The sequence below is a fragment of the Xiphophorus couchianus genome, chromosome 6, assembly GCF_001444195.1.
Source record: "Xiphophorus couchianus chromosome 6, X_couchianus-1.0, whole genome shotgun sequence".
Classification (NCBI taxonomy): Eukaryota; Metazoa; Chordata; class Actinopteri; order Cyprinodontiformes; family Poeciliidae; genus Xiphophorus; species Xiphophorus couchianus.
This window is the reverse complement of record NC_040233.1, coordinates 6,531,673-6,551,985: the sequence shown is the minus strand read 5'-3', so window position 1 is coordinate 6,551,985 and position 20,313 is coordinate 6,531,673. Positions and strand designations below refer to the sequence as shown.

The 20,313-nt window shown below is 38.6% G+C and overlaps 3 protein-coding genes across 6 annotated transcripts; all 3 read right to left on the bottom strand.

Moving 5' to 3' along the window:
• Positions 1-1,204: 1,204 nt before the first annotated feature.
• Positions 1,205-8,085, bottom strand: casp8 (caspase 8, apoptosis-related cysteine peptidase). Of its 2 annotated transcripts, none has more exons than XM_028021698.1 (10): positions 7,811-8,085; positions 7,078-7,210; positions 6,804-6,979; positions 5,874-5,979; positions 5,104-5,251; positions 4,044-4,102; positions 3,833-3,947; positions 3,575-3,702; positions 2,495-2,850; positions 1,205-1,549 (listed from the first exon to the last, which is right to left on the bottom strand). In XM_028021698.1, exons 2-10 carry the CDS (start codon positions 7,183-7,185, stop codon positions 1,414-1,416), a joined length of 1,332 nt encoding a protein of 443 aa, XP_027877499.1. In that variant the 5' UTR covers positions 7,186-7,210; positions 7,811-8,085; the 3' UTR covers positions 1,205-1,413. The 2 variants fall into 2 exon arrangements, with proteins under 2 accessions (XP_027877499.1, XP_027877498.1); XM_028021697.1 differs by having other exon boundaries at positions 1,215-1,549; positions 7,866-8,083.
• Positions 8,086-8,617: 532 nt separating this feature from the next.
• Positions 8,618-13,201, bottom strand: catip (ciliogenesis associated TTC17 interacting protein). Of its 2 annotated transcripts, XM_028021704.1 has the most exons (10): positions 12,902-13,201; positions 12,560-12,697; positions 12,262-12,447; positions 12,111-12,166; positions 11,452-11,538; positions 10,996-11,166; positions 10,790-10,914; positions 10,560-10,636; positions 9,628-9,695; positions 8,618-9,494 (listed from the first exon to the last, which is right to left on the bottom strand). In XM_028021704.1, exons 1-10 carry the CDS (start codon positions 12,981-12,983, stop codon positions 9,306-9,308), a joined length of 1,179 nt encoding a protein of 392 aa, XP_027877505.1. In that variant the 5' UTR covers positions 12,984-13,201; the 3' UTR covers positions 8,618-9,305. The 2 variants fall into 2 exon arrangements, with proteins under 2 accessions (XP_027877505.1, XP_027877503.1); XM_028021702.1 differs by having other exon boundaries at positions 12,560-13,201.
• Positions 13,202-13,919: 718 nt separating this feature from the next.
• Positions 13,920-17,245, bottom strand: LOC114147142 (caspase-8-like). Of its 2 annotated transcripts, none has more exons than XM_028021705.1 (5): positions 16,602-17,245; positions 16,479-16,513; positions 15,274-15,379; positions 14,637-15,195; positions 13,920-14,479 (listed from the first exon to the last, which is right to left on the bottom strand). In XM_028021705.1, exons 1-5 carry the CDS (start codon positions 16,945-16,947, stop codon positions 14,332-14,334), a joined length of 1,194 nt encoding a protein of 397 aa, XP_027877506.1. In that variant the 5' UTR covers positions 16,948-17,245; the 3' UTR covers positions 13,920-14,331. The 2 variants fall into 2 exon arrangements, with proteins under 2 accessions (XP_027877506.1, XP_027877507.1); XM_028021706.1 differs by having other exon boundaries at positions 16,479-16,510.
• Between the last annotated feature and the right edge of the window lie 3,068 nt (positions 17,246-20,313).

Here is a 20,313-nt window from a genome sequence, read left to right as displayed (position 1 = left end):
CTCTTATAATGCTACTGTAGCATTATAGGGTAAAGATACTGAAATCAGTATCTGATTTGCAGAATCCACATGGCACTTGATTCTATACATATACATAACATTGTTTACATTTGATCATCTGTAGCTTAAAAGGTTAAATTCTTGGACTGGCTTTTAACTCACTTTGGATTGAGACAAACATAATAAAAACATAATTTAAGGAGCAGCCTGGGATCAATAGTTTGATCAGAAGCTGATTGAAAACACAGTTGTGATTTATGAAACTTTTACCCTGCTTGTGTCTTAACCTGAGATGTAGCGCTGTATGTGGGAATATGACATGCTCGTTTCAGTGTCTTAAGCAAATGCAGTCGCAAAATCCAAGTGAGACGTCACAGTTGCCATGTCTACCATTTAAATACAGTTAATGTAAAGAGAAATGCATGCATTTCAGCAGTTTATGCTTTGTTATTCTCACTGCTTAGCAACTGAGGTTTATATTCAAATTATTGGAACTGTGACATCACAGAGACACTGTGACATCACAGAGACGCTGTGACATCACAGAGATGCTGTGACATCACAGAGACACTGTGACATCACAAAGACACTGTGACATCACAGAGATACTGTGACATCACAAAGACACTGTGACATCACAGAGACACTGTGACATCACAGAGATACTGTGACATCACAAAGACACTGTGACATCACAGAGACACTGTGACATCGCAGAGACACTGTGACATCGCAGAGACACTGTGACATCGCAGTGTCGCACTCTGATGTCAGTGTCGCACTCTCATGTCACAGTGTGACAGCGTGACATCAGACATTACATTAGAGTGTGACACTGTGACATCACAGTGCCTCCTGTAAAGTCTTGGTTTCTCACAGAATGCTGTGCAGCAAGGAACAAAAAGTGAAATCTCTCACTTTTGAATGGATGTGATCAAAACATTTTTTATCTTTAACCTAAAATGCTAAACACATCACTTTTGATGAGTACATTCCTGAGACTTTGACATGTTCCACAAACTCTTTGTATCAAATCTTCTGCCCGTCGTCTGGCCTGTAGCAACACACCTGTATTAAAGAGTCCAAGATGGCCACACAAAGCAGCATTTTTAAGCAATGGAAGATCTTTTCCATTGCTACACTGTGTTCGATCAGTGACCAGCACTGCAGTTCTTCTATGAGAATGAAACAAGTAACACAGATAGACCTTTTTTCATTTTCTTATCGATTTATTTCATAAATTTCAAAATAGGTGATTCTATGACAACTTTGATGTTTGATTGACCAAAATGCAAAAATTCACCTATCAAACAGAACCATTCAGAAACTCAAAGACTCGTATCCAGACACACTTGTAAACTAGAATCCATCGCACATCAGATCATTTAATACGTAGGCACGGTTCCAGACAGTTCAAACAAATCTCAAGACGAGCCTCTTGGTGAGAGTGTATTTGGGCTCTGGCATCTGCCTACTAGCTATCAAACAATGGTTGTTGACCTTCCTGTTCACACGCGTTAAGACGGTGAGTATGTCATCTCTGTTCGGGCTGTGAAGAAAACAAGAAAAAGAAAACAAATAAAAAAATTATGCAACCTGATTTGTACAAACGTAGCAACACAACACCAAAACACAGTAAAGAAGACCAAGGTTGCTCCAAACCAGGAAGACTGGAAACATTTTAAGGTTGATTTTTCTGGACTGGATTATGGCTGGCTTCCTGCTTTCTTTGTGCTAACTGGCTAAAATGTTACAAGGGGTCACCAGCTATGTTCAGGGTCAGCAAACGGCAGGTCGGGTTCTGGCCGCCATTTTGCTAATTAATGCATGGCTTAAAACCTGTTATTTTACTTCGTCCCTGACATCTACTACTTTTCTTTAAGACATGTGTTTTTATGTGTAAACTAATGGCTGACTTACAGACTGGTAGGTCACTAACAAACCGTTTCCAGGGGCCTACTTAAGGAGTGTTAGAAAACGATTTTTTAAGAGACGAAAAGAGATTGAACAGAAAATATTAACCAACACATACCAACATGTATTCATGCTAAAATTAGTTTGTTTGGTGTTTGTCATATTTACATAAATTTTAGACTCACCTGTGGCTTTAAGTGTTGTACATATATATATATATATATGTATATATATATATAATATCCATTTATATAAAATCCGCCATTGTTGGATTTTAAGCAACTTAAGCCAGGTTGAAACAAATTTTATTGTTTGTTTTTTATGGAGTAGTCTGTGGAAAAATTAAGAAAAAACATATATATATACAGTATATATATATATATTTTTTTTTTTTTCTTAATTCTACTTTTTACAGACTACTCCATAAAAAACAAACAATAAAATCACAACAAATGACAAATTCATCCTGGCTTAAGTTGCTTGAAATCCAACAATGGCGGTAACACTCAAAAATCATACCAGGCCTTTGTGTGACCTGGAGCGAATACTTTGCCACAAAAAAAAAAAAAAAACGTCTCACCTTTTAGCTGCATTTTCCAGCTCCTTGCAGAGTACCTGGATGTATATGGAGCCATTTTCTGTGTGCCGATAAGCTTTGCTGTAAGGCACTGTGGCCATGCCAATCAAAATGTCTCCATCCTTAGAAGGACAAGTCGCGTCCGAGTAGACAGAATTGGATGGCGTCTCTTTGGACGGCTCATCCTGGTTTGTCTTTTGAGGCACCTCTTGCTGACATGCCTGAATGAAGAAGAGCTTGGGCTTCCCAAACAAGGAGGAAACGTTCTTGAACGGCTCGAATATTTGTTCCAGTGTCACTTCCTTTTCATCGGTGCCAATGATGGTGCCTATTTCTCCGTGGGATAGCACACACACCACCTTACAGAGGATAAGAAAGAAGAGGGGGATGGGGGATGACTCCAAGGTGTATCATCTCCTAGTTTGACTTGGATTTAGATCAATTTAGCTTAAACGGCAACAACTAATCAAATAAACCTAATGGATTTGAGATGGTAACATCCAGCTAACAAATCAGCAGCAATTGTGTGATCCTAGCAAGTCAAAATGGACCAAAAATATCTCAGGAATGTAATCTTGTTTAATACAAGGAATTAAAGCTGCAGTATGCACATTTTATTTAAAAATAAAGAAGTTTTCTTTCTTGACTTTTTTTTTTTTTTTTACATAATTGTTGAAACTGCCACTATGTCATTACAGTATGGTATGAGTCAGATAATCTGTGAAAAAATTGAACTCCTCTACCTTCTCAGTGCTGACTAGAAACAACCAATCCAAGTGAGCCAAGACCCTCCCCTTAGCTCTGATTGGTTGTTTTTGGTCTGCATGTTTCTTCAGGCAACAATAGTAGCTTAGGGAGGAGATGTAGGAAACCAACCTTTTCACAGATTATCAGTCTTGTAACGACATGGTGACAGTTTTAACAAATATGTACAAAACATTTTTAAAAAAAATAAAAGTTACATAATGGACATTAAAGGCAGTTCCAAAGAAGGTGGTCTAAAGTTAGCTGGTAAATGTGAGTGTATGTGATTTACACTAGTTAAACTACATAAATAGAAAACATTTTTTAAAAATCCCTTACCAAGGCATCCTCTTTAGAAAAGTCCCTCTCGCTCAGCTTCTTGAGCGTCTCTGTAATCTTGTCGGCTGTCAGGTCTTTGTGTATGTCCGGAACAAAGCCGAAGCGTTTGAACAGCTCGCTTAGATTTTCTGCGTCACATAGAAGACAAATCCAAATCAAAGCACATTTAGATTCACGACTGCAACAGGCCATTAAATGCAACTTAATATAAATAGGTGAATCAGGACCGAGAGTTATTTAAAAACTAGAAAAACCTACCGTTGTCCTTGTTGCTTCCAAGACGTTTTTTGTATTTAGAGCCCATGAAGTCCTCGTTGCTGATGATCACACACAAGCCTCGAGGATTCTGTGTCAGACTGTAGAACTCGTCTATCTGCAGGACACAAGCACAGAGCCAGCTGAGACAAAGGCCCGAAATGAACGAACAAATGGCAGAAGAAGCAACTCGGATTGTCAAAAAGTCAATTACGTCTTCGGATGGCGCCGTCGCCTGTTGTGCACTACGATTGTTAACGCCTCCTTCTGGACCTGAAAGACAAACAGACATAAATTGTATTCATTTATTTTAAATACAGCAGCATAAACATATCTTTGTACTTTGGTCTTTCGCATACAAGCACTCTGTTTTCCTGGACAGTTCCTTTAAGCTAAGTTTTAGTAGCTTAAATAAATGTTTAGTTTAGTTATTAGAATGGCTTTCACAAAATGATGCGTTTCCAAAGTAATGAAGGTTTTCCTGCTTTTTGCACCAAATTGCCTACGCCAATATTGTGATTAAGTATAGCTGGATATGTTCAATTTCTTCAATGCCACAATTTCTTCAATGAAAACGTTGGAAGACTGTCTGTATGCCAGAGCTAAACGTTCCCCGGGGTCAAGGGGAGAAGGATGCATTGGTCGCGTTAACGAAGGGTCCAAATGACAGAATAAGGGATTATATTTCCAATTTTGCTGTGATACATAACTCTGACAGGCTTGGACGTTCTGAAGCTCTTGGTTTCATCTGTTGCCACCTTGTTTCTTTTCCTCCTTTTGGCAAAACAGATCAAAATATAGCTGTAGGTTTTTCAATTGATTTCTTACGTAACTTTTGATAACTTTTAGATTCTGAATCAGCTTTCCTTACCAAAGCTCTTTAAATGAATTCATACCCTTGCATTGATAAGTAGTCTGTTCTACTAATCTACAGACTGTAGATTTAGCTTATGTTTGGTCTCTTTTTAATCTTAATAAGCAGTACCTAAATGTCAGCTGGTTCATAATATATTTGATTTTTATCATTAAACTACTATTATTCTTATCATAATCTTTAAATGAGATGTTCATTTGTTTCTTTTTTATAAATAATCCAGAAAAAAATTGTCAATATCCCCAGATTTCTCTTAAAATTAACATCATACTGCACAGAAAAAACGTATTTTCAGTATTTTCAGATTGTTTTTGAAAACCACACGGACAGATTTAACATTAAAGCTAACAAAAGCTAACAATCTTCATCACAAAACTTGTGTCACAGTGCTCATGTTTACCTGCGGGAGGGAGCCTGTCTTTGTACCTTTTGACAATTTCTGCCAGCGGTTTATGCCCAATGTCGATCATGAGCTCGTGGAGTTTATCCACGTTGCTTTTAGAGATCACACCTGCCTTCTCCATTTCAGCAAACACGTTTAAAGCCGTCTGTAATATTCAGAGAGAGGAAGGTTTTTGTTTTGTTTTCTTTTACTTAAGATTTTCATAAATTTTATGAAAACTACAAAGCCCCATCCACCACCACGCCCGTCACAAAAGAACATTTAGCTGGACGATAAATCATTATTGCGATAAAAAATATTGTTGCTTTGAGACCGTTTTCAAGTGTATAAATAATGCAAGGACACATTCTAGAAGGCCAGACAGCTTTCAATTCTAATGACCATTTAACACTAGAGCTTTACATTTTAAATATCCAAAACGACTAAACAAAACATTAAATATAATGAACTGGGAAGTCTCTGTAAACAAAACAAAGTTCTTTAAAACAAGACTCAAAAAAGGGCTGGTTGAGACCGACTGAAGACTTTACTCATTCAGTTTTTGGTATAAAGAGAGAGAGAATAGAGACAAACAATAAATCATGCGATTCAAAATGATGGGAGCTCAAATTAATCTATCACCTGATTAATTGAATACCTGATTTATTGCTTATTGCGACAGGCCAACATACTGCTGAAGGACAAAGTAGTGATTCGAGGTAATTATTTGCTATTCTGAATGACGAGCGTGGCAAGCTGACGTTCAAAGTGTGTGGGTGTGTTCTCACGCTGCTCATGTCCAGGTGTCGTTTGGCGATCTGATCGTTGACCAGAAACTTCAACGTCTCCACCTTGTCGTCGGTCAAATCCTCGTGTATTTTATACAGCATCAACCTTGGGGTGAGAGCATACAAGTTCAAATAAAACAAGTCGAAACTTATTCAGTTCTGTTCTAATGTCTAGAATTCAATTTCAGTATTTTCTTTGTGTCCGCTTTTCTTTCCCTTCTTTCTTGTGTCCTTCATTTTGTAGTTTTTTTCTTGACTTTAGTTCCCTCCATCCTCCTTTACTGTGCCTTTCCCATCTTTCTTGAATTTCCTTTCTTTGTGTCCGTTTTCTTCCCTCCTTGTGTAATTTTGCTGTTTTTCATAAGACTTATACTTCTTTTGTTGTCGTTGCACGACAATAAAATTGGCAACAAAATGTTGTCGCATGGCCACAGAAATATCACAGGTGTGCCTGTAAATATAGAAATAAATATACGACTAACACTTTATTGCTAAAAATATCTGACTTAGCATCTTCAGACAGTCTCAGTGTTATTACTCCTCCCTTCCTTCGTTTTGCCCTTCCTCGTATCCTTATTCCTTCATTCTAGTTTCTCCTTTTCTGGTTTCTTTCTCGTTCTTTCTTGTGTCATTTCTCCCTTTCCACCCTTTCTTGTGCCCTGTTTTTCTTTCAATCGTTCTGTCATTTTTCCTTCTACTTCCATTTCCCCTTCGTGTCTTTTCAAGACTTCATATTTAGCTTGTGTCAAAAATACAAATATCTGCCACGGATGCAAGGCAAACGTTAGTGTTTTCACATTTAGAATCAACGTAAAGGCCTGAGAACTTGGAAAAGTTCATTGTGGATGTGTGGGAAACCCTGAACCTCATATTCAAAGTAGCAAGCCAAGTACGACTTGATCAACACAGCTACATCAGTGCTCTTGTTACCTGTATTCAGGCAGGTAAGCGGGAGAGGCGTCCGTTTCCTCCCTTTCTCTGCCGTCGCTCTGAAGCAGTTTGAGGAGATCTACTCGGCGGGTGGTGCTGAACAGCTCGGCGAGGAATGCACTGTTCAAGAAACCTTTCTCCTCCAGTTTCACGAACAAGTCCCTTGCACACTTGATCTGCGGGATGAAGAGCGAGAAAAAAACCCAACACACAAATAGATGCTGAGGAGAGAAACTTAAGACACACCTGAGAACTAAAAACATGTGCCGCTGACCTCCTCAAGTTGCTTTCTGTTGATGACGTCGCTGCACAGGAAGCACAGCTCGGCCACCTCTCCAGCGTCCAGGTCCTCGTCAATCCGGGACAGCAGCAGCCTGTCCATTGTCCTGTCCTTAAAGCTAGAGCCGCTGGGGGATAAAGATTACAAAAGAAATAAAAAAAAAACATAATCAGAGAATATCTGTAAAAAGGTCCCAACAGGATATGTTTCTTTCTTTTCCATCAGAGTGATAAACTCCAGAAAGTGAGAACTCTACTGACTCCCCTCTTCTGTGATGAAGTAAGTTTGGATTTTCTTTTTGTAACTTCTGACTTGAACTAAATCGTTGGTATGCTCCTAGAGAAATTACATGGAAATACAGCACAGTGAAACTGGGAAGAAAAAAACAGGAGTACTTCCGCATTGAAACTATTGACTCATAATAGACAGAGGCTGTTATGGATTTTTGATTATTTTGGTGCTACTGTTAGTGTGTCTGTAAGTAAAAGTCATAGTTCATGACTGATCAAAAAGTAATTTGTTAATTTAAATCAATAAAACATTTTTTGTTTTACATTAATGTTACACATACAACAATCCAGCTTACGTCGTAATGTCATCACTGAAACAAATAAACTCTAAATTGTTCTTACTAAAAAAAGAAACTATTTCAACGACCGAAAACGTTTTCACACCGCGCTGGGTATCATTGTCTCTCATTACCTAATTTTTAAAAAAACTTTGTCACCCCAGGAGAGCTACGGTGGCCGAAGTTTGAAACCAACGAAGTCTAATATACTCACTGAAGCCGACGGCTGACAAGGCTGTCAAGTAAAAGCGTCAAAAAGAAGAAAAGTCTCTTCAGAAGTTGATAACTTGGTGGGGGGATTTCTACCCGAAACAAAAACACAAAGTACCAAACTGGGTGGCGGTCATTAAAACAGCTCCTCGCTGAGTGAAGCGGGTTTGTTTCACTTTCAGAGGAAGTGAGCGCAATGAGCAGACTGAGCAGAACGTCATTATCGTTCAACTCTGCGATTCCTGCCGCGCTTTCTTCAAATTACGTGACGTTTTCTTTCTTTCTTTTCTCTCTCTTTGATTTTTTTTTTTTTATTTATTTTATTTTTTTTTTTTTTTAGAAAATTAGTCTACGACAACTTAGTTTAGACTGCTTGGTAAGGGTTCTTAATATTCACCGAAACACTCCGGGCTTTTAATGATAAAGGTACTCTCTGCGTTTCCTGTTTTTGCGTTGCGAATCCAGAGGGTCAGAAGACGTAGAAACGTCCAGAACGTACGTCAAGGTCGCCGCCATGTTGTGAGTGGCATTTGCTTGGGATGTAAGGGGGGGGAAGAAACTTATTTAGTTCATGCTGTCTGAAGTAAAAGCAAAAATAGTATTAACATTTTTTTGATACCGGAATGGTCTTATTGCGATTATCAAGGTGGCGTCATAGATATAGGAAAATAGTTCCAACATTTTCTTATCAATAAAGTCTGAGGCACATCTTACGTAGAAACTTTTTTTAATGGTTAAAAATGTTTCCAGGGGCTACATATTGTGAAAATAAAATCAAAAATTAAGAAAAAAGAGAAAAGGCAGAAACCAATCTATAATTTATTGCTATATTAAAACGACAAGTATTTCAATTTATACAAACTGAAATCAACACAATTCATTACTAATGAATAGCTAGATTAAATATTTCTTTAGTGTTGTTTTACAGAAATCCTTAAATATAAAGAGGAGAAAGTGTCTCAACACTGAGAATATTTAGAATCTAATTCCAAAGGTGACGAACAACATAAAAATAATTTTAGTGTGATTAAAGTTTTGGACTGGGATTAATAGTGTCCCAGTAAGAGTCTTGTCTTGAATCTCAGGGAGATTCTGTGAAGAGACGCAAAGACTAGGGTGACAGAAAAGAAGCATTTCAAAATGAAAGACTTGGAGCTCATCACCAAAGACAGAATTTCATAATGCCGGTGGTAACATCCAAATGCCCAACCAACCTTTAACAGTTCTCTTTAAAACAAATCAGTTCATTTAGATCCCTTAGATGACCAGGTCTGCGATTTTAAAGTTTCCCTTCTTACCTTAAATTCTACGTTAAATATGCAACATGGCGTGAATAAATTAGGTAAACTAATTAAAAATTACAATGAAGTACATAGAAGCATTGACAGGAAGCGAGCAAGAAAATAATGTTCTTGGGTGTGGGCGATGTTCCTGCTGAAGTGCGTCAGGGTGAGGCGGTTTTCAGGCTAGACCTCGGGGAATGGTAGGTGGAATAAGGAGGGAAATATTCTCGAGCAAACTGGAAGATGTTGTCCGGTTTCACAATCAGCAAGTCCTGTAGGAAGTCGGACAGGAGGGCTCGGAGCTCCGGGTGCTCCCTCAGGTATGAATTGTGTTCTGCCTTCAGAAAGTCCTGCCACAGTGGGAAACAGGGATACGATTAATACTGTTCTGTTCTTCGGGAAGGTTTGTGATTACCTCGACCGACTTTAAATAAATAAGCATCCGATAATAAGTTTTTGTTTTGTAAAAACATCACTGGTTACCTTGTTATCCAAATACAGAGAGTACAACTGCATGTCTTCCTGCCAGACCAGCGGGACCTTCATACGCCCTGACACAGAGAGAAAACAAACTTAAATGACTCCTCCGTCAACACTGCTCCTCTCTGCATGGGATATTTTAGGGTCATTTTGTATCCATGCATCACATTTTTGTCCCCTTCTACTTCGTTTCTGCACAGGTAAAACAAAGTATTGTGTACCCAGGTAGTAAAAAAGTTATTTATATTGAAGTTTTTTGATGATCTGAAACATTTAAGTATGACCTAAAATAGAAAAACAGAAGAAAGCTGTGGGAAGAAAAGGTGGGTTTTTTGGGCGGGGGGGGGGGGGGGGGGGGGGGTTGCCAAAAGTGACTTTTGGCAAAAAATGACTTAGGCCATTATTTTTATTTTTTATATATTCACAGAAAATGTTAAAAATGTTCACATATTCTTCTATGGAAAAATATGTGAATAGGCACATTTTTTGCAAATAACTTGAAGTTCATAGAAAAATCTGCAAATCCACAAATATAGAATCGCAAATGAGCAGGAGTACACTGTATTATGAGATAATCATAAATAGAATGAAAAGTGACATGATTTACCTGTGTATTATTAAGAAGTTTTTTTTACACCTTGTTTCTGTTGATTGTGGTTCTGATACCAGCATAGAACAACTGGAATCTGATAAAACTGAGAAATAACGACAAACTAAAATAACTGAGAGGGCTCTTGTTGAAAGATATTTTATTCAGAATCACGTAACCAAATTTCCTTTGAGAAGACTTGGAAAATTATTTTCTTTTATCATTTGACAAAGCATGCGTGAAAACATCCTGTGACGAACGGCTCAATAGCTCATTAAAGTAATGGAAGAGGTCGAGTAGGAAACCAGCAAAACTACAACAAGGTGTCAAAACTTGAATTATTTACCTCTGTCTTTCTTCGAAAGCTCATGTATAACCTTCATTGTGACTGGAGATCCCACCTGTTTTCTGCTGGCCAAGTAACTAATAAAAAAAAAAAAAAACACATTTCAAGTAAACTAAAACCTCAATTAGATCATTTTCCAAAATGATTTTTAACAGTAGTTTTCACATGCGCAACCTATTTGTTGCAAATCAAATTTCAACTACTCATCCTAAATGCGAACATGAACTCACCCGTTATTGAGGAAGTAGCTGTGCCACGTGGAATGGTCGCCGTCAGCGGAACAAACCATCCTCTCAAGCCCAAATACCTCTACGGTCTCACCGTGCACCTTTATTTTCTTCGCGGCCAGCTCACGCTGATTGCGCGCCAAAACATCACAGTTTACCCCAACATGCTAACGTTCTCCTGGCGCACGCTCACAGCTGCAGTTACTTACAAACGTGGTCTGAGTTATATGTAAACTTCGGTCCAAGATGATGAAGACCATGTTCTTTGGAACCTTCTTCCTCAGAGCCATGAGACGCATCAATAGCATGCTGGATCCCTCGGTGACCAGGCCGCGCAGGACAGACATGGGATAAGACACGCACTCCTCCTCGGTCACGTCCTTCGCTCACATTCATTCACACGCACACCAAGAAAAAAATACAGCCAAAGGTAATCTGACAACCGAAGGCATGCTATTGTCTGCCAGGTGTCAACGCAAAGACGGGTTGACGCTAAAAATGTTTTCAAAACTATTCATAACACTTGGCATTTCTTCTGTCTTACAAAACAGAAGAAATGTTTTGAAAATTATGGTTTTAACATGACAAAATGTGCAAAGGCTTAACTGTATGAATAGTTTTCCAAAGGCACTGAAAACATAAGACGCGACATTGTTCATTTTTACCTCTCCCATGGCGGTGATTTTGTTGATGACCATCTGTTCGTCACGTTGCGCCATGTGCCACTTCTTCTCCACATTGTAACTGTCGAGCTAAATACGTTTTTAGAGAGGATAAGCAAACTGTTAAAACAGTAAACTTTGCTATAAACAATTAGGTTATTTCTTAAAAGTAGGCACATTTAAGTTAAGCGGCTGCTTAAGTCCTCCACATCACCAGGGGGCTCCCAAGAGCAAAAAGCAAGCGTGATTAAAAAAAAAAGAACATTAAATAATGTAAACTAAATGCTATCATACATGGAAAAGCAACAGGCTAACAGGTTATTTGTGTTGGTACACACATCATAGGCTAATTTCTTCCACTGTTTTGGGAAATATAACATATGTTTGTCTGCTTATGTTAGTTTTAAATATTTAAAATAATGTGGCACATTTAAATACCACCTTGGATTTCAAAATTCAAATATCTTTTACAATAACACCAGTACCATGAAAGTTAATTACAAACAGCGCTAATAATTGATACACAGGCGGACATATGAATGATGGAGCGTCTGTTGTTGAACTGTTTGTTTGGTTTGTGGGGGGACCCAAATGAAAATCTGCACAGGGCCCCAAAGAGGATTGGGTCGTCCCTGAAAGGAGGTGATGTTTAAAGGGCTGACCTTGACATACTCATGGTAGTCTTCCTCCAGGACCTCCAGGTCAGCGGTTAGGTAAGCTTAAAAGTCAATAGTAGAAGAGAAGACATACAGTGATATGCAACATAACGCACCCGGAACCATCAGTGATCACCTGATGGATAACTGATCTCACCGGTCACCGATGTTCCACAGGGAGAGCCGTCGATAGCTCCGTGGCTCCGAGCATGCAGAATGACGCAGGGCTCCAGGGCTCTGTGTGTTAACTCCACAGACATGCTGAACTCCCCCAGGACTCCGCCACAGTCCGACATCACCAGCAGAGACTCTGAAAACACGCACTTCTGCAGCTCCTCGGGCTCTGGCGGAACAGACAAGCCACCGCTGACACCACCAAACACCTCTGGTGATGTTTTCCCAACCCGCGTTTGCTGTTTTTGACACAGAACTGGACGTTTGAATGTCAAACTTACCTATGGAGGTCAAGAAATTGACAGCCTCTTCTGAAGCTCTGAACTCTTCTTCAGGTTTAGACTCTCCGGAAACAGCCTCGTCTGGAACTTTGGACTCTTCAGCGACAGCTTCCTCTGAAGCTTTTGACTCTTCCTCATGTTTGGACTCTTCAGCGACAGCTTCCTCTGAAGCTTTTGACTCTTCCTCATGTTTGGACTCTTCAGCGACAGCTTCCTCTGAAGCTTTTGACTCTTCCTCATGTTTGGACTCTTCAGCGACAGCTTCCTCTGAAGCTTTTGACTCTTCCTCATGTTTGGACTCTTCAGCGACAGCTTCCTCTGAAGCTTTTGACTCTTCCTCATGTTTGGACTCTTCGGCGGCAGCCTCCAACTCTTCCTCAGGTTGCGACTCTGTAGCGACTGCAGGAACATCGTCCTCCTCCATTATTGACGCAGCTTTATTTGGTCGCTTTTTCTCCCTCCAGCAGTTTTACAAACTCCTCACGAACAACGGTTGAGTTGCGTCGTCCTCTCTGCTCGGAGACAAATTTGGGTTGTCATGGTAACGACGCCGTTTGTCAGCGCGCAGCCGCAATAGAACCCGGATATACAGTCTTGAGTAACCGAGTTTTTCATGTATTAGGTCAATTAAAAGACAAGAAAACATTTTTTTTACCCGTTTGTTTTCGATTAAACATTAATAAAGCATCTAGATATATATTTTTTTATTCTAAAGAAAAAAATATGTATCTAGATGCTAAAAAAATATTATTGCTAATTAAAATGAGTTAAGAAAAGCAAGGAACTGGTGTAAAAGTAACGGTGAGACACCAGGAGAGCTTTAAAAAACCACTTGTTACAAAATGAGAGTAAATGAATATGATATGTGACAAAAATTGTGTTGGGCAGGGTATATCCATCTAATAAAATTAACTTTGTGATATGAATTCTGTAACTATGCTGTTGCAATCTAATACATCTAACAAACTGCAGTGCAGGATTTGACCATTTGCTGGTACCAAAATCCATGCAAAACCAAAGGAGGTTTGGAGAGCCATTAGTTGATCAAAGTCCAGACAAACCGTCCATTTGGCCACAACTGGACATTTCTCAGCTTTTCTTTTTCCCTCTCTTGTATTTTAAAGGTTAAACAGTCTGACTTCGGTCTGCTTTCCGTGTGGTCCCATTGCTCCTGACAGAACTTGTATAAGTCTGGTTTGTACCTGCACAGGTGAGCCTTCCTACAGCCAAATATTTGTAAATTAATAAAAATGAATGGAAATCAAAAGCTTTACTAAATTGGTTACGTTTCTTTTAAATTTGAAGACGGTAGTAAAAGTTAAGTTGTTTCTGTTATTGCTTGAAAAAAATATTTAGGCACTTGAGCAACATTGGGTTTATTATTGGGATTTCATGTTATGTAACTTAAATCTACACATGTGGGCTTATAACACACAGTCACAACATTGTGAATATGTTAAAATTGAAAATTAAGCTATTTAGTGACTCTGCTGGGTGCCAGAATTTGATATATAGAGCAGTTGTATATTTGGCATGTGTATTTATATGTGTTTAATAAAGGAGACGGCAGAAAAAAATAAAAGCAGACTGGCCACACAAAAACAAAGGAAAACAAAAGTTGAGACTTAAAATTAGATTGGAAAATACAGTATGCTAAGGAAATTACACACACTATACATTTTTCAGATGTATAGTGAAAAATACATCATTATACATGCATTTAGATAAAGAATCTTCTTAAAGCCACACTCTTCTGCAGGCACTGTTGGACTTCAAGGGCAACGTGGCGACAGAACGAGTTTCTTCCTCAGAGTGAACTTCACTTCAGGCGCCTGTTTTACCCGGCCAACATGGATGGAGCCCTCCTTCTGGCCCACCATGTCATTTACTCGATGCAGGATGGAAGTAAAGTCTTCACCACTGAAATTAGGAGAAAAACAAACATGTCACCATAACTGCATATAGAGTAGAACAGAAAAAAAATCCCTCATCAAACACAAAGAGGGCAATGGTTATACTGTTAGAAGTACAAAACGGAAAACATTTTACATGAGATCTAGCAGACAAAATGAGTTACCTAGGGCAGTGCGACTCCAGCTGCTCACACACCGACTGGATAAACCAGCTTCCATCTACTACATGTCTAAAGGATACGTAGCCTTCAACAGTGGAAACAGCAACGAGAAAATCTGCTTCCTCAGGAATGGATGTTGCACTATCGTCCTCCACATCGTTCGGCAACACCCCTCGTTGTGCTGCAGACACCTTGTCGAATTGGCAGGCCTGAATCAGGAACACTTTGGGTTTGCCAGTGAGGGCTGGCAGCTTAGTGGCCACAAAATGTTTTTTAATTTCTTTAATGACAAGAGGCTGTGAGTCGACCCCATAAACTTGACTCAATGACCCGTGGGTCAGAATGCAGCAGACGAAGGCGTCGCCGTGCCTAACCGGCTGCTGGGGAGCAGAGAGGCAGTCGTCGCACCATTCCTGAACACCCAGCTCCAGTAGCTGGAGTTGCCTCTCCTCATCAAGAGGAGAGGCAACTATCTTCAGTGTCTGTTCCATCTGGTCCCCGGTTTGGTCTTTACACATCAACACCTTGAAGCCCAGCCAGCTGAACACCTTCGCTAGTCTCTCTGTGGGAATTTTTTTTTTAAAGAGAGGAATTAAAATTGGCCAAACATTTTGAAAAACAAACTGAAAAGAAGACATACCGGCATCTTTGTCTGTCCCCCTTCTCTGTTTGAGGCTGTGGAAATTCTCATTGTTTATGATCAGGCAGAGACCAACAGGCTCGCTTTTGAGTTCATAAACCTCATCCTAAAACAAGAGACAATGTGACGCATTCAAACTCAATTCATAGCAAAAAAAAAAAAAAAAAAAAAAAGTTCTATTCAAAATTTCTATACTATTCTGAGTTTGCAAACCTCTTTAATATATCCAGGTACATTCCAGAAAACTTGAATATCGTGAAAAAGTTCAATATTGGAAGTTGACGACATCACACACAAAACACATCAACTGCCTCGTTTCCATTGAAGAGCACAGGATGTATTGGTGCAGTTTAGTACAGCATCTTATGGTCCGGCATATTCAGGACAGTTTCAATTAAGGCTGAACAATATATCAGCAATATCGGTACTGCCCGATTAAAGCAAAGGAAATGACAAATGATCAAATTTTTAAAAATCCAAAAAAAATCAGCATGGCTAACCTAGCTTAAAATTCAAGGATCATGTTATGACCTTCACTTTTTTTTAAAACAAATTTACCAAATTAAATGAACGTTTTGGTGATATTCTAGTTTACGTAGAAGTACCTGCATGTTCATAAAGCAATAGTTCCAGTTAGTTGTTGTGGCAAGCTACATTATTCTACTTTCTTAAAAATATTGGGAAATCAAGCTTGTTTTCTTGTAATAACTATTTTAAAAACCCCACTATCTTGAGATGTCAAAGCTTGAATTATGAAGATAAGGAGTTAATTCATTTCAACCCACAGATCATGTCAGCAATGCTTCCCATTTTTTCAAGTTGTACAACATCCTTTATAGACCAATTTATTGCAACTGCTCATCATCCCTGAATCTAACAACTGAAACGAACTAAAATGCAATAATTGGTCATTTGTGCCATAGTTAATAAAATAAAATAAAAATAGGAGAAAATAACCTCAATTTAAAATGTTTCAAATTATCCAAACTAAGAAAGCGATACAAGCAAATTTAATGTCATACTTTTAAAATCTTGTGTAGACAAGAGGACTTCCAGACTTAAGAAGTGTAACAATATTTTAATATAAATTATTCTTGAGTTACCTGAATGAATGAATGCAGGTAAACCTCTTATCTTTAATAAATCCAGGGTAAAACTAGCCCGCTTAGTCACATCATTCTGCCGTTTCCGCACAAGGAACTCACCTTTTTCAGCCTTTTAGCTTCAGGCACCATGTCTGCTAAAAGTGAAAGCAAAACCATACGAATTAAATCTCTTTCCTCAACCTCTATAACAGTATAAATATGCAACACAAGCATTTTTATTACCACTGCAAGGTGAGGTAGCTTGGACCGGCTTGAGTAAAACGTCATGGAGCTTCATGCTCTTCAGGTCAGGAAAGGTTTCAACAATGTCGTCGGTTTGCAGTAGCTCCAGAAAGTTTTGGCAGGTTTCTTCTCCTTTATTCATGATCTTGTCCACAAGCTCTATAACGTGGCCCGCCACATGCTCTTTGTTGATGCTCTTGAGATTGGTGTACTCCCTCGAAGTTATCAGCTTATCCTTATTCTCCTGAACTTTGTTGAGGATAAATGGATAGTCCATACATAAAACGTCGATGAGTTTTGTTTTATTACGCTTCAGGGTCTCCGTGGCGGTCTTCTTGGCGGACATTACTGCGACAATTACACGCGCTGGCGCTCAAGGATGCGAAACGTGAACCGTCTGAACCCCGAATATCTTAATGTCGTTGCTTTGTTTTATGTCCTTTGAAGCAGGATTTCTCAAAGAAAGCAAGTAGTAAGAGGTTAGAAGGTCAACAACGACTTACGAGCCAGAAGCAGTCAGCCAAACTTCTACTTTGACACGACTTGGACGGTCCAAAAATGGGCTCAAGTCTAAAAGCTATAAAGATGAACTTGTCAAGGAAGTGAAACTCCCGCCACGGATAAGTAGAAAGAAGTCCTTTCTTACTTTACTAGTAGAGTATCTTTAACCAAAGTGTGGCGTTTGCTGCCCCCTCATGGTAAAAGACTATGCAAAACTATGCAATGGCATTTCCTCGAGAGGAAACAGGAGGCTGTCATTTTCACATGTAATTAAAGTAACACTGGTAAGCTTTAAAAAAAAGAAGAAAAAAGTAAGTTTTAATAAAAGAAAAACTCTCATAGTGCTTTGTCTTCCGGTTCTTCTAGATGTCACTTTTGCATAGTCCATAATAAGCACATTCATAAATCATTTACACACTATTTAGTTTAATACAATTACAATAAAACTGAACTGCACATTTTCAGTGGAGTTTAATTGACTCCCTTTGTTTCATTTGTGAGTCTCATGCCTCTATCTCTACCTGGTCACTTTGCACCTGTCACCTGAACTCATGAGCAGAAGGTTTTCCTTTGACTACACTAACTTCTTCTAAGGAAGTCTCTTACGTCCATATTTCTCAGACATGCCACCTGGCTGCACCTAATAACCAAACACATGTACACCGATCACAGATTCAAATGTTAATATAAATGAAAGCTGTGATATTAAAATACATCTGGCTTAAGATAGAGGCGGCAGCTACAAAATAAGCAAGAAATGTCAGAGCTAATCACCGGAGCTTGTGAGAGATCTGCAAGGAAATGGGCTGCAGTTTCTTTCTAGGCCTTAGTGCCCAATAGAGATCTGAGATATTGAATATTCTGGTATACCAAATAAATACTGGGACAGTATCGCCAAAACTGATACATATTATTTAAGTAAATTATCCTAAAGGTCAAACGTCTGGCCTTAGTTTTTGATTTCTTTTCCTCTTTTCAATTATTTTGTTAAAACTTTGGACAGAAGTTTTTACAAAATAGATCAATTTATGTGCATTGTTCATCTAAATAATAATGATCCTTTTTGAATAATCTAAAGAAACATCTTTTACAGTACAGTGGAGGAATGACAACACAAAAACTAAATAAAATTTCAAGATGAAATCTAAAACTAAGTATCTTACCAGGCTGAATCGGGATCTGTATCCGTTTTATTCTCCAACACTGAATTCGGACGCCTTCTGAAAAACGCAGGCACCAAACACCGTAGTTTCAACTTCCCATCAACATTTCACGTGTCGAGCTCGATAGGTTAAGGCCAACACCTTCCATCTAGTGAAGGTATTAGCCCATTAAGTATTAAAATAAAATAGAAAAAATGTCCAACCAAAGTGTAGTCTTTGCTGCCATCTCGTGGTTAAAAAAAGGAAAGCAATGCAATAAGAGTTTTAGCTTAAGAGTTTTGTACCAGCCACGTGTGGTAAGTCTATGGTAGGATTAAAGCAACACATAACACCGTGTACCAACATTTTTACTGTTTGGGAACATAATATAAACGTCAGCAATCAGCAAGTTTTAACTTCCCGTAGCAGCGCTGAACTTCATTTGACCTTTTTGTTTTTAACGTTTTGTGACCGCTTAAGCTGAAGTGGAAACCAACTGAATGTCCCAGATTTGGACATTCAGTTGGTTTCCACTTTTTACTGCACTTTCCCAAAAATATTTCCTTCAGCTACCTTTTAACTATGCCTCCTACACTTTTTTTTTACTCCAACTTAAAAAAAAAAGACAGTGGTCTCTGAACTTAAATGTGCGATGTAAAGAGAAAATAGACCCACAATCTGGTGAATCAACATAAATGATCTATAAACCTTTAAACTACAAAACTACAGAGCAGCACAGTTTGAATTGTTTTATTAGGATCCAAATAGTGCTGACGATGGTGTTGAGTGGAGTTTTACCTCGAACTCTTTTAGAGGAATACAATAAAAACAATCCTGAAGTGTTTTCAATATTAGGAACTTCAGCTTAGTTTGCTTAAAGCCTATTGAAAACTATTGCTATTTTTGTTAAAGTCAGAATTAAAATTAGTTTGAAAAACATACACTGGTGCCTGTTAGTAAATTAAAATATTTTGAAAAATGCAAATGATTCAAGTCTTTTTATTCAAAAAATTAATCTCAGACTAAAAGCATTCATCTATATGAATTCATTCAGCATTTATTTAATTTAGATGATTATGACTCATAGCTAATAAATCCCTCCCCCCAAAAAATATTTTTTTCTGAAAATATAAAAATTACTCAAGTCCCAAATATAGTCGATTTTGAACACAGAAATGTTACGGAAAAAACAGAGTCATGGAGAAGACTGCTGACTGGATAATTGTCCGTCAGAGGGTCACCAAAGGTCAATGGGAAAGATGCTGGTTTGTCCTCAGAGTTCTGTGTAAAAGCGTAACAAAGTGGGAAAGTTATAAATGGAGTGTTGCTCGGTGGACCGAAGTCGCATGTTTCAGATTATGATGGTAAAGTTTTTATTTAATTTCTAAACCAAGATCAGGCCAGAGGACAAGTGGATAAGTGGATCCACGTTGCTTGAAGTCCAGCAGTGATTTGAGGAGAAATGAAGCCGAGTTTTCCGCCAGTCCAAAGTCTTACCTCAAAGTTATAGAGCAGGTCGCGCTTCCCTGTGCTGACGAGCTTTGTGGTGACGCCGATTTTACCTTCCAACAAGACTCGGCAACCATTCACCAATCACTCAGGTTGATTGACCAGCAAACTGGCCTGACCTGGTTAGAGTTTTGTGTAGGGAGACCAGGTATGGTTGTAACACTTTTTGCTCCAGCACCTTTAACTCACAGAATTTTTGAGCTAGAGTTTTCAAACTTTTATACAAAATACCCACATTTGTTTACTACAAATGGCACCAATTCAAACCTCTGCAAGAATATCACAGACCTCATGAGTTCATGTCAAATACATGGTGTTCCTTTGTTACAACCTACCCCGCTACCGAGGTAGGTTGTAACACCTGCTGGGGTAAGTTGTAACAATTAGACAAAAGAAGCAAAAACAGAGGCCACACCATGTGATATGCTTCAAAAAGAGGTTTACTGAATTAAAAGAACAATACAAGAACAATGTCTCTCTCTCTGTGACTGACCATAACTCAAATATACTCTGTTTGTGTGTGTGCATGTGTGTAAATTATTCTACTAGAATAAACTTCC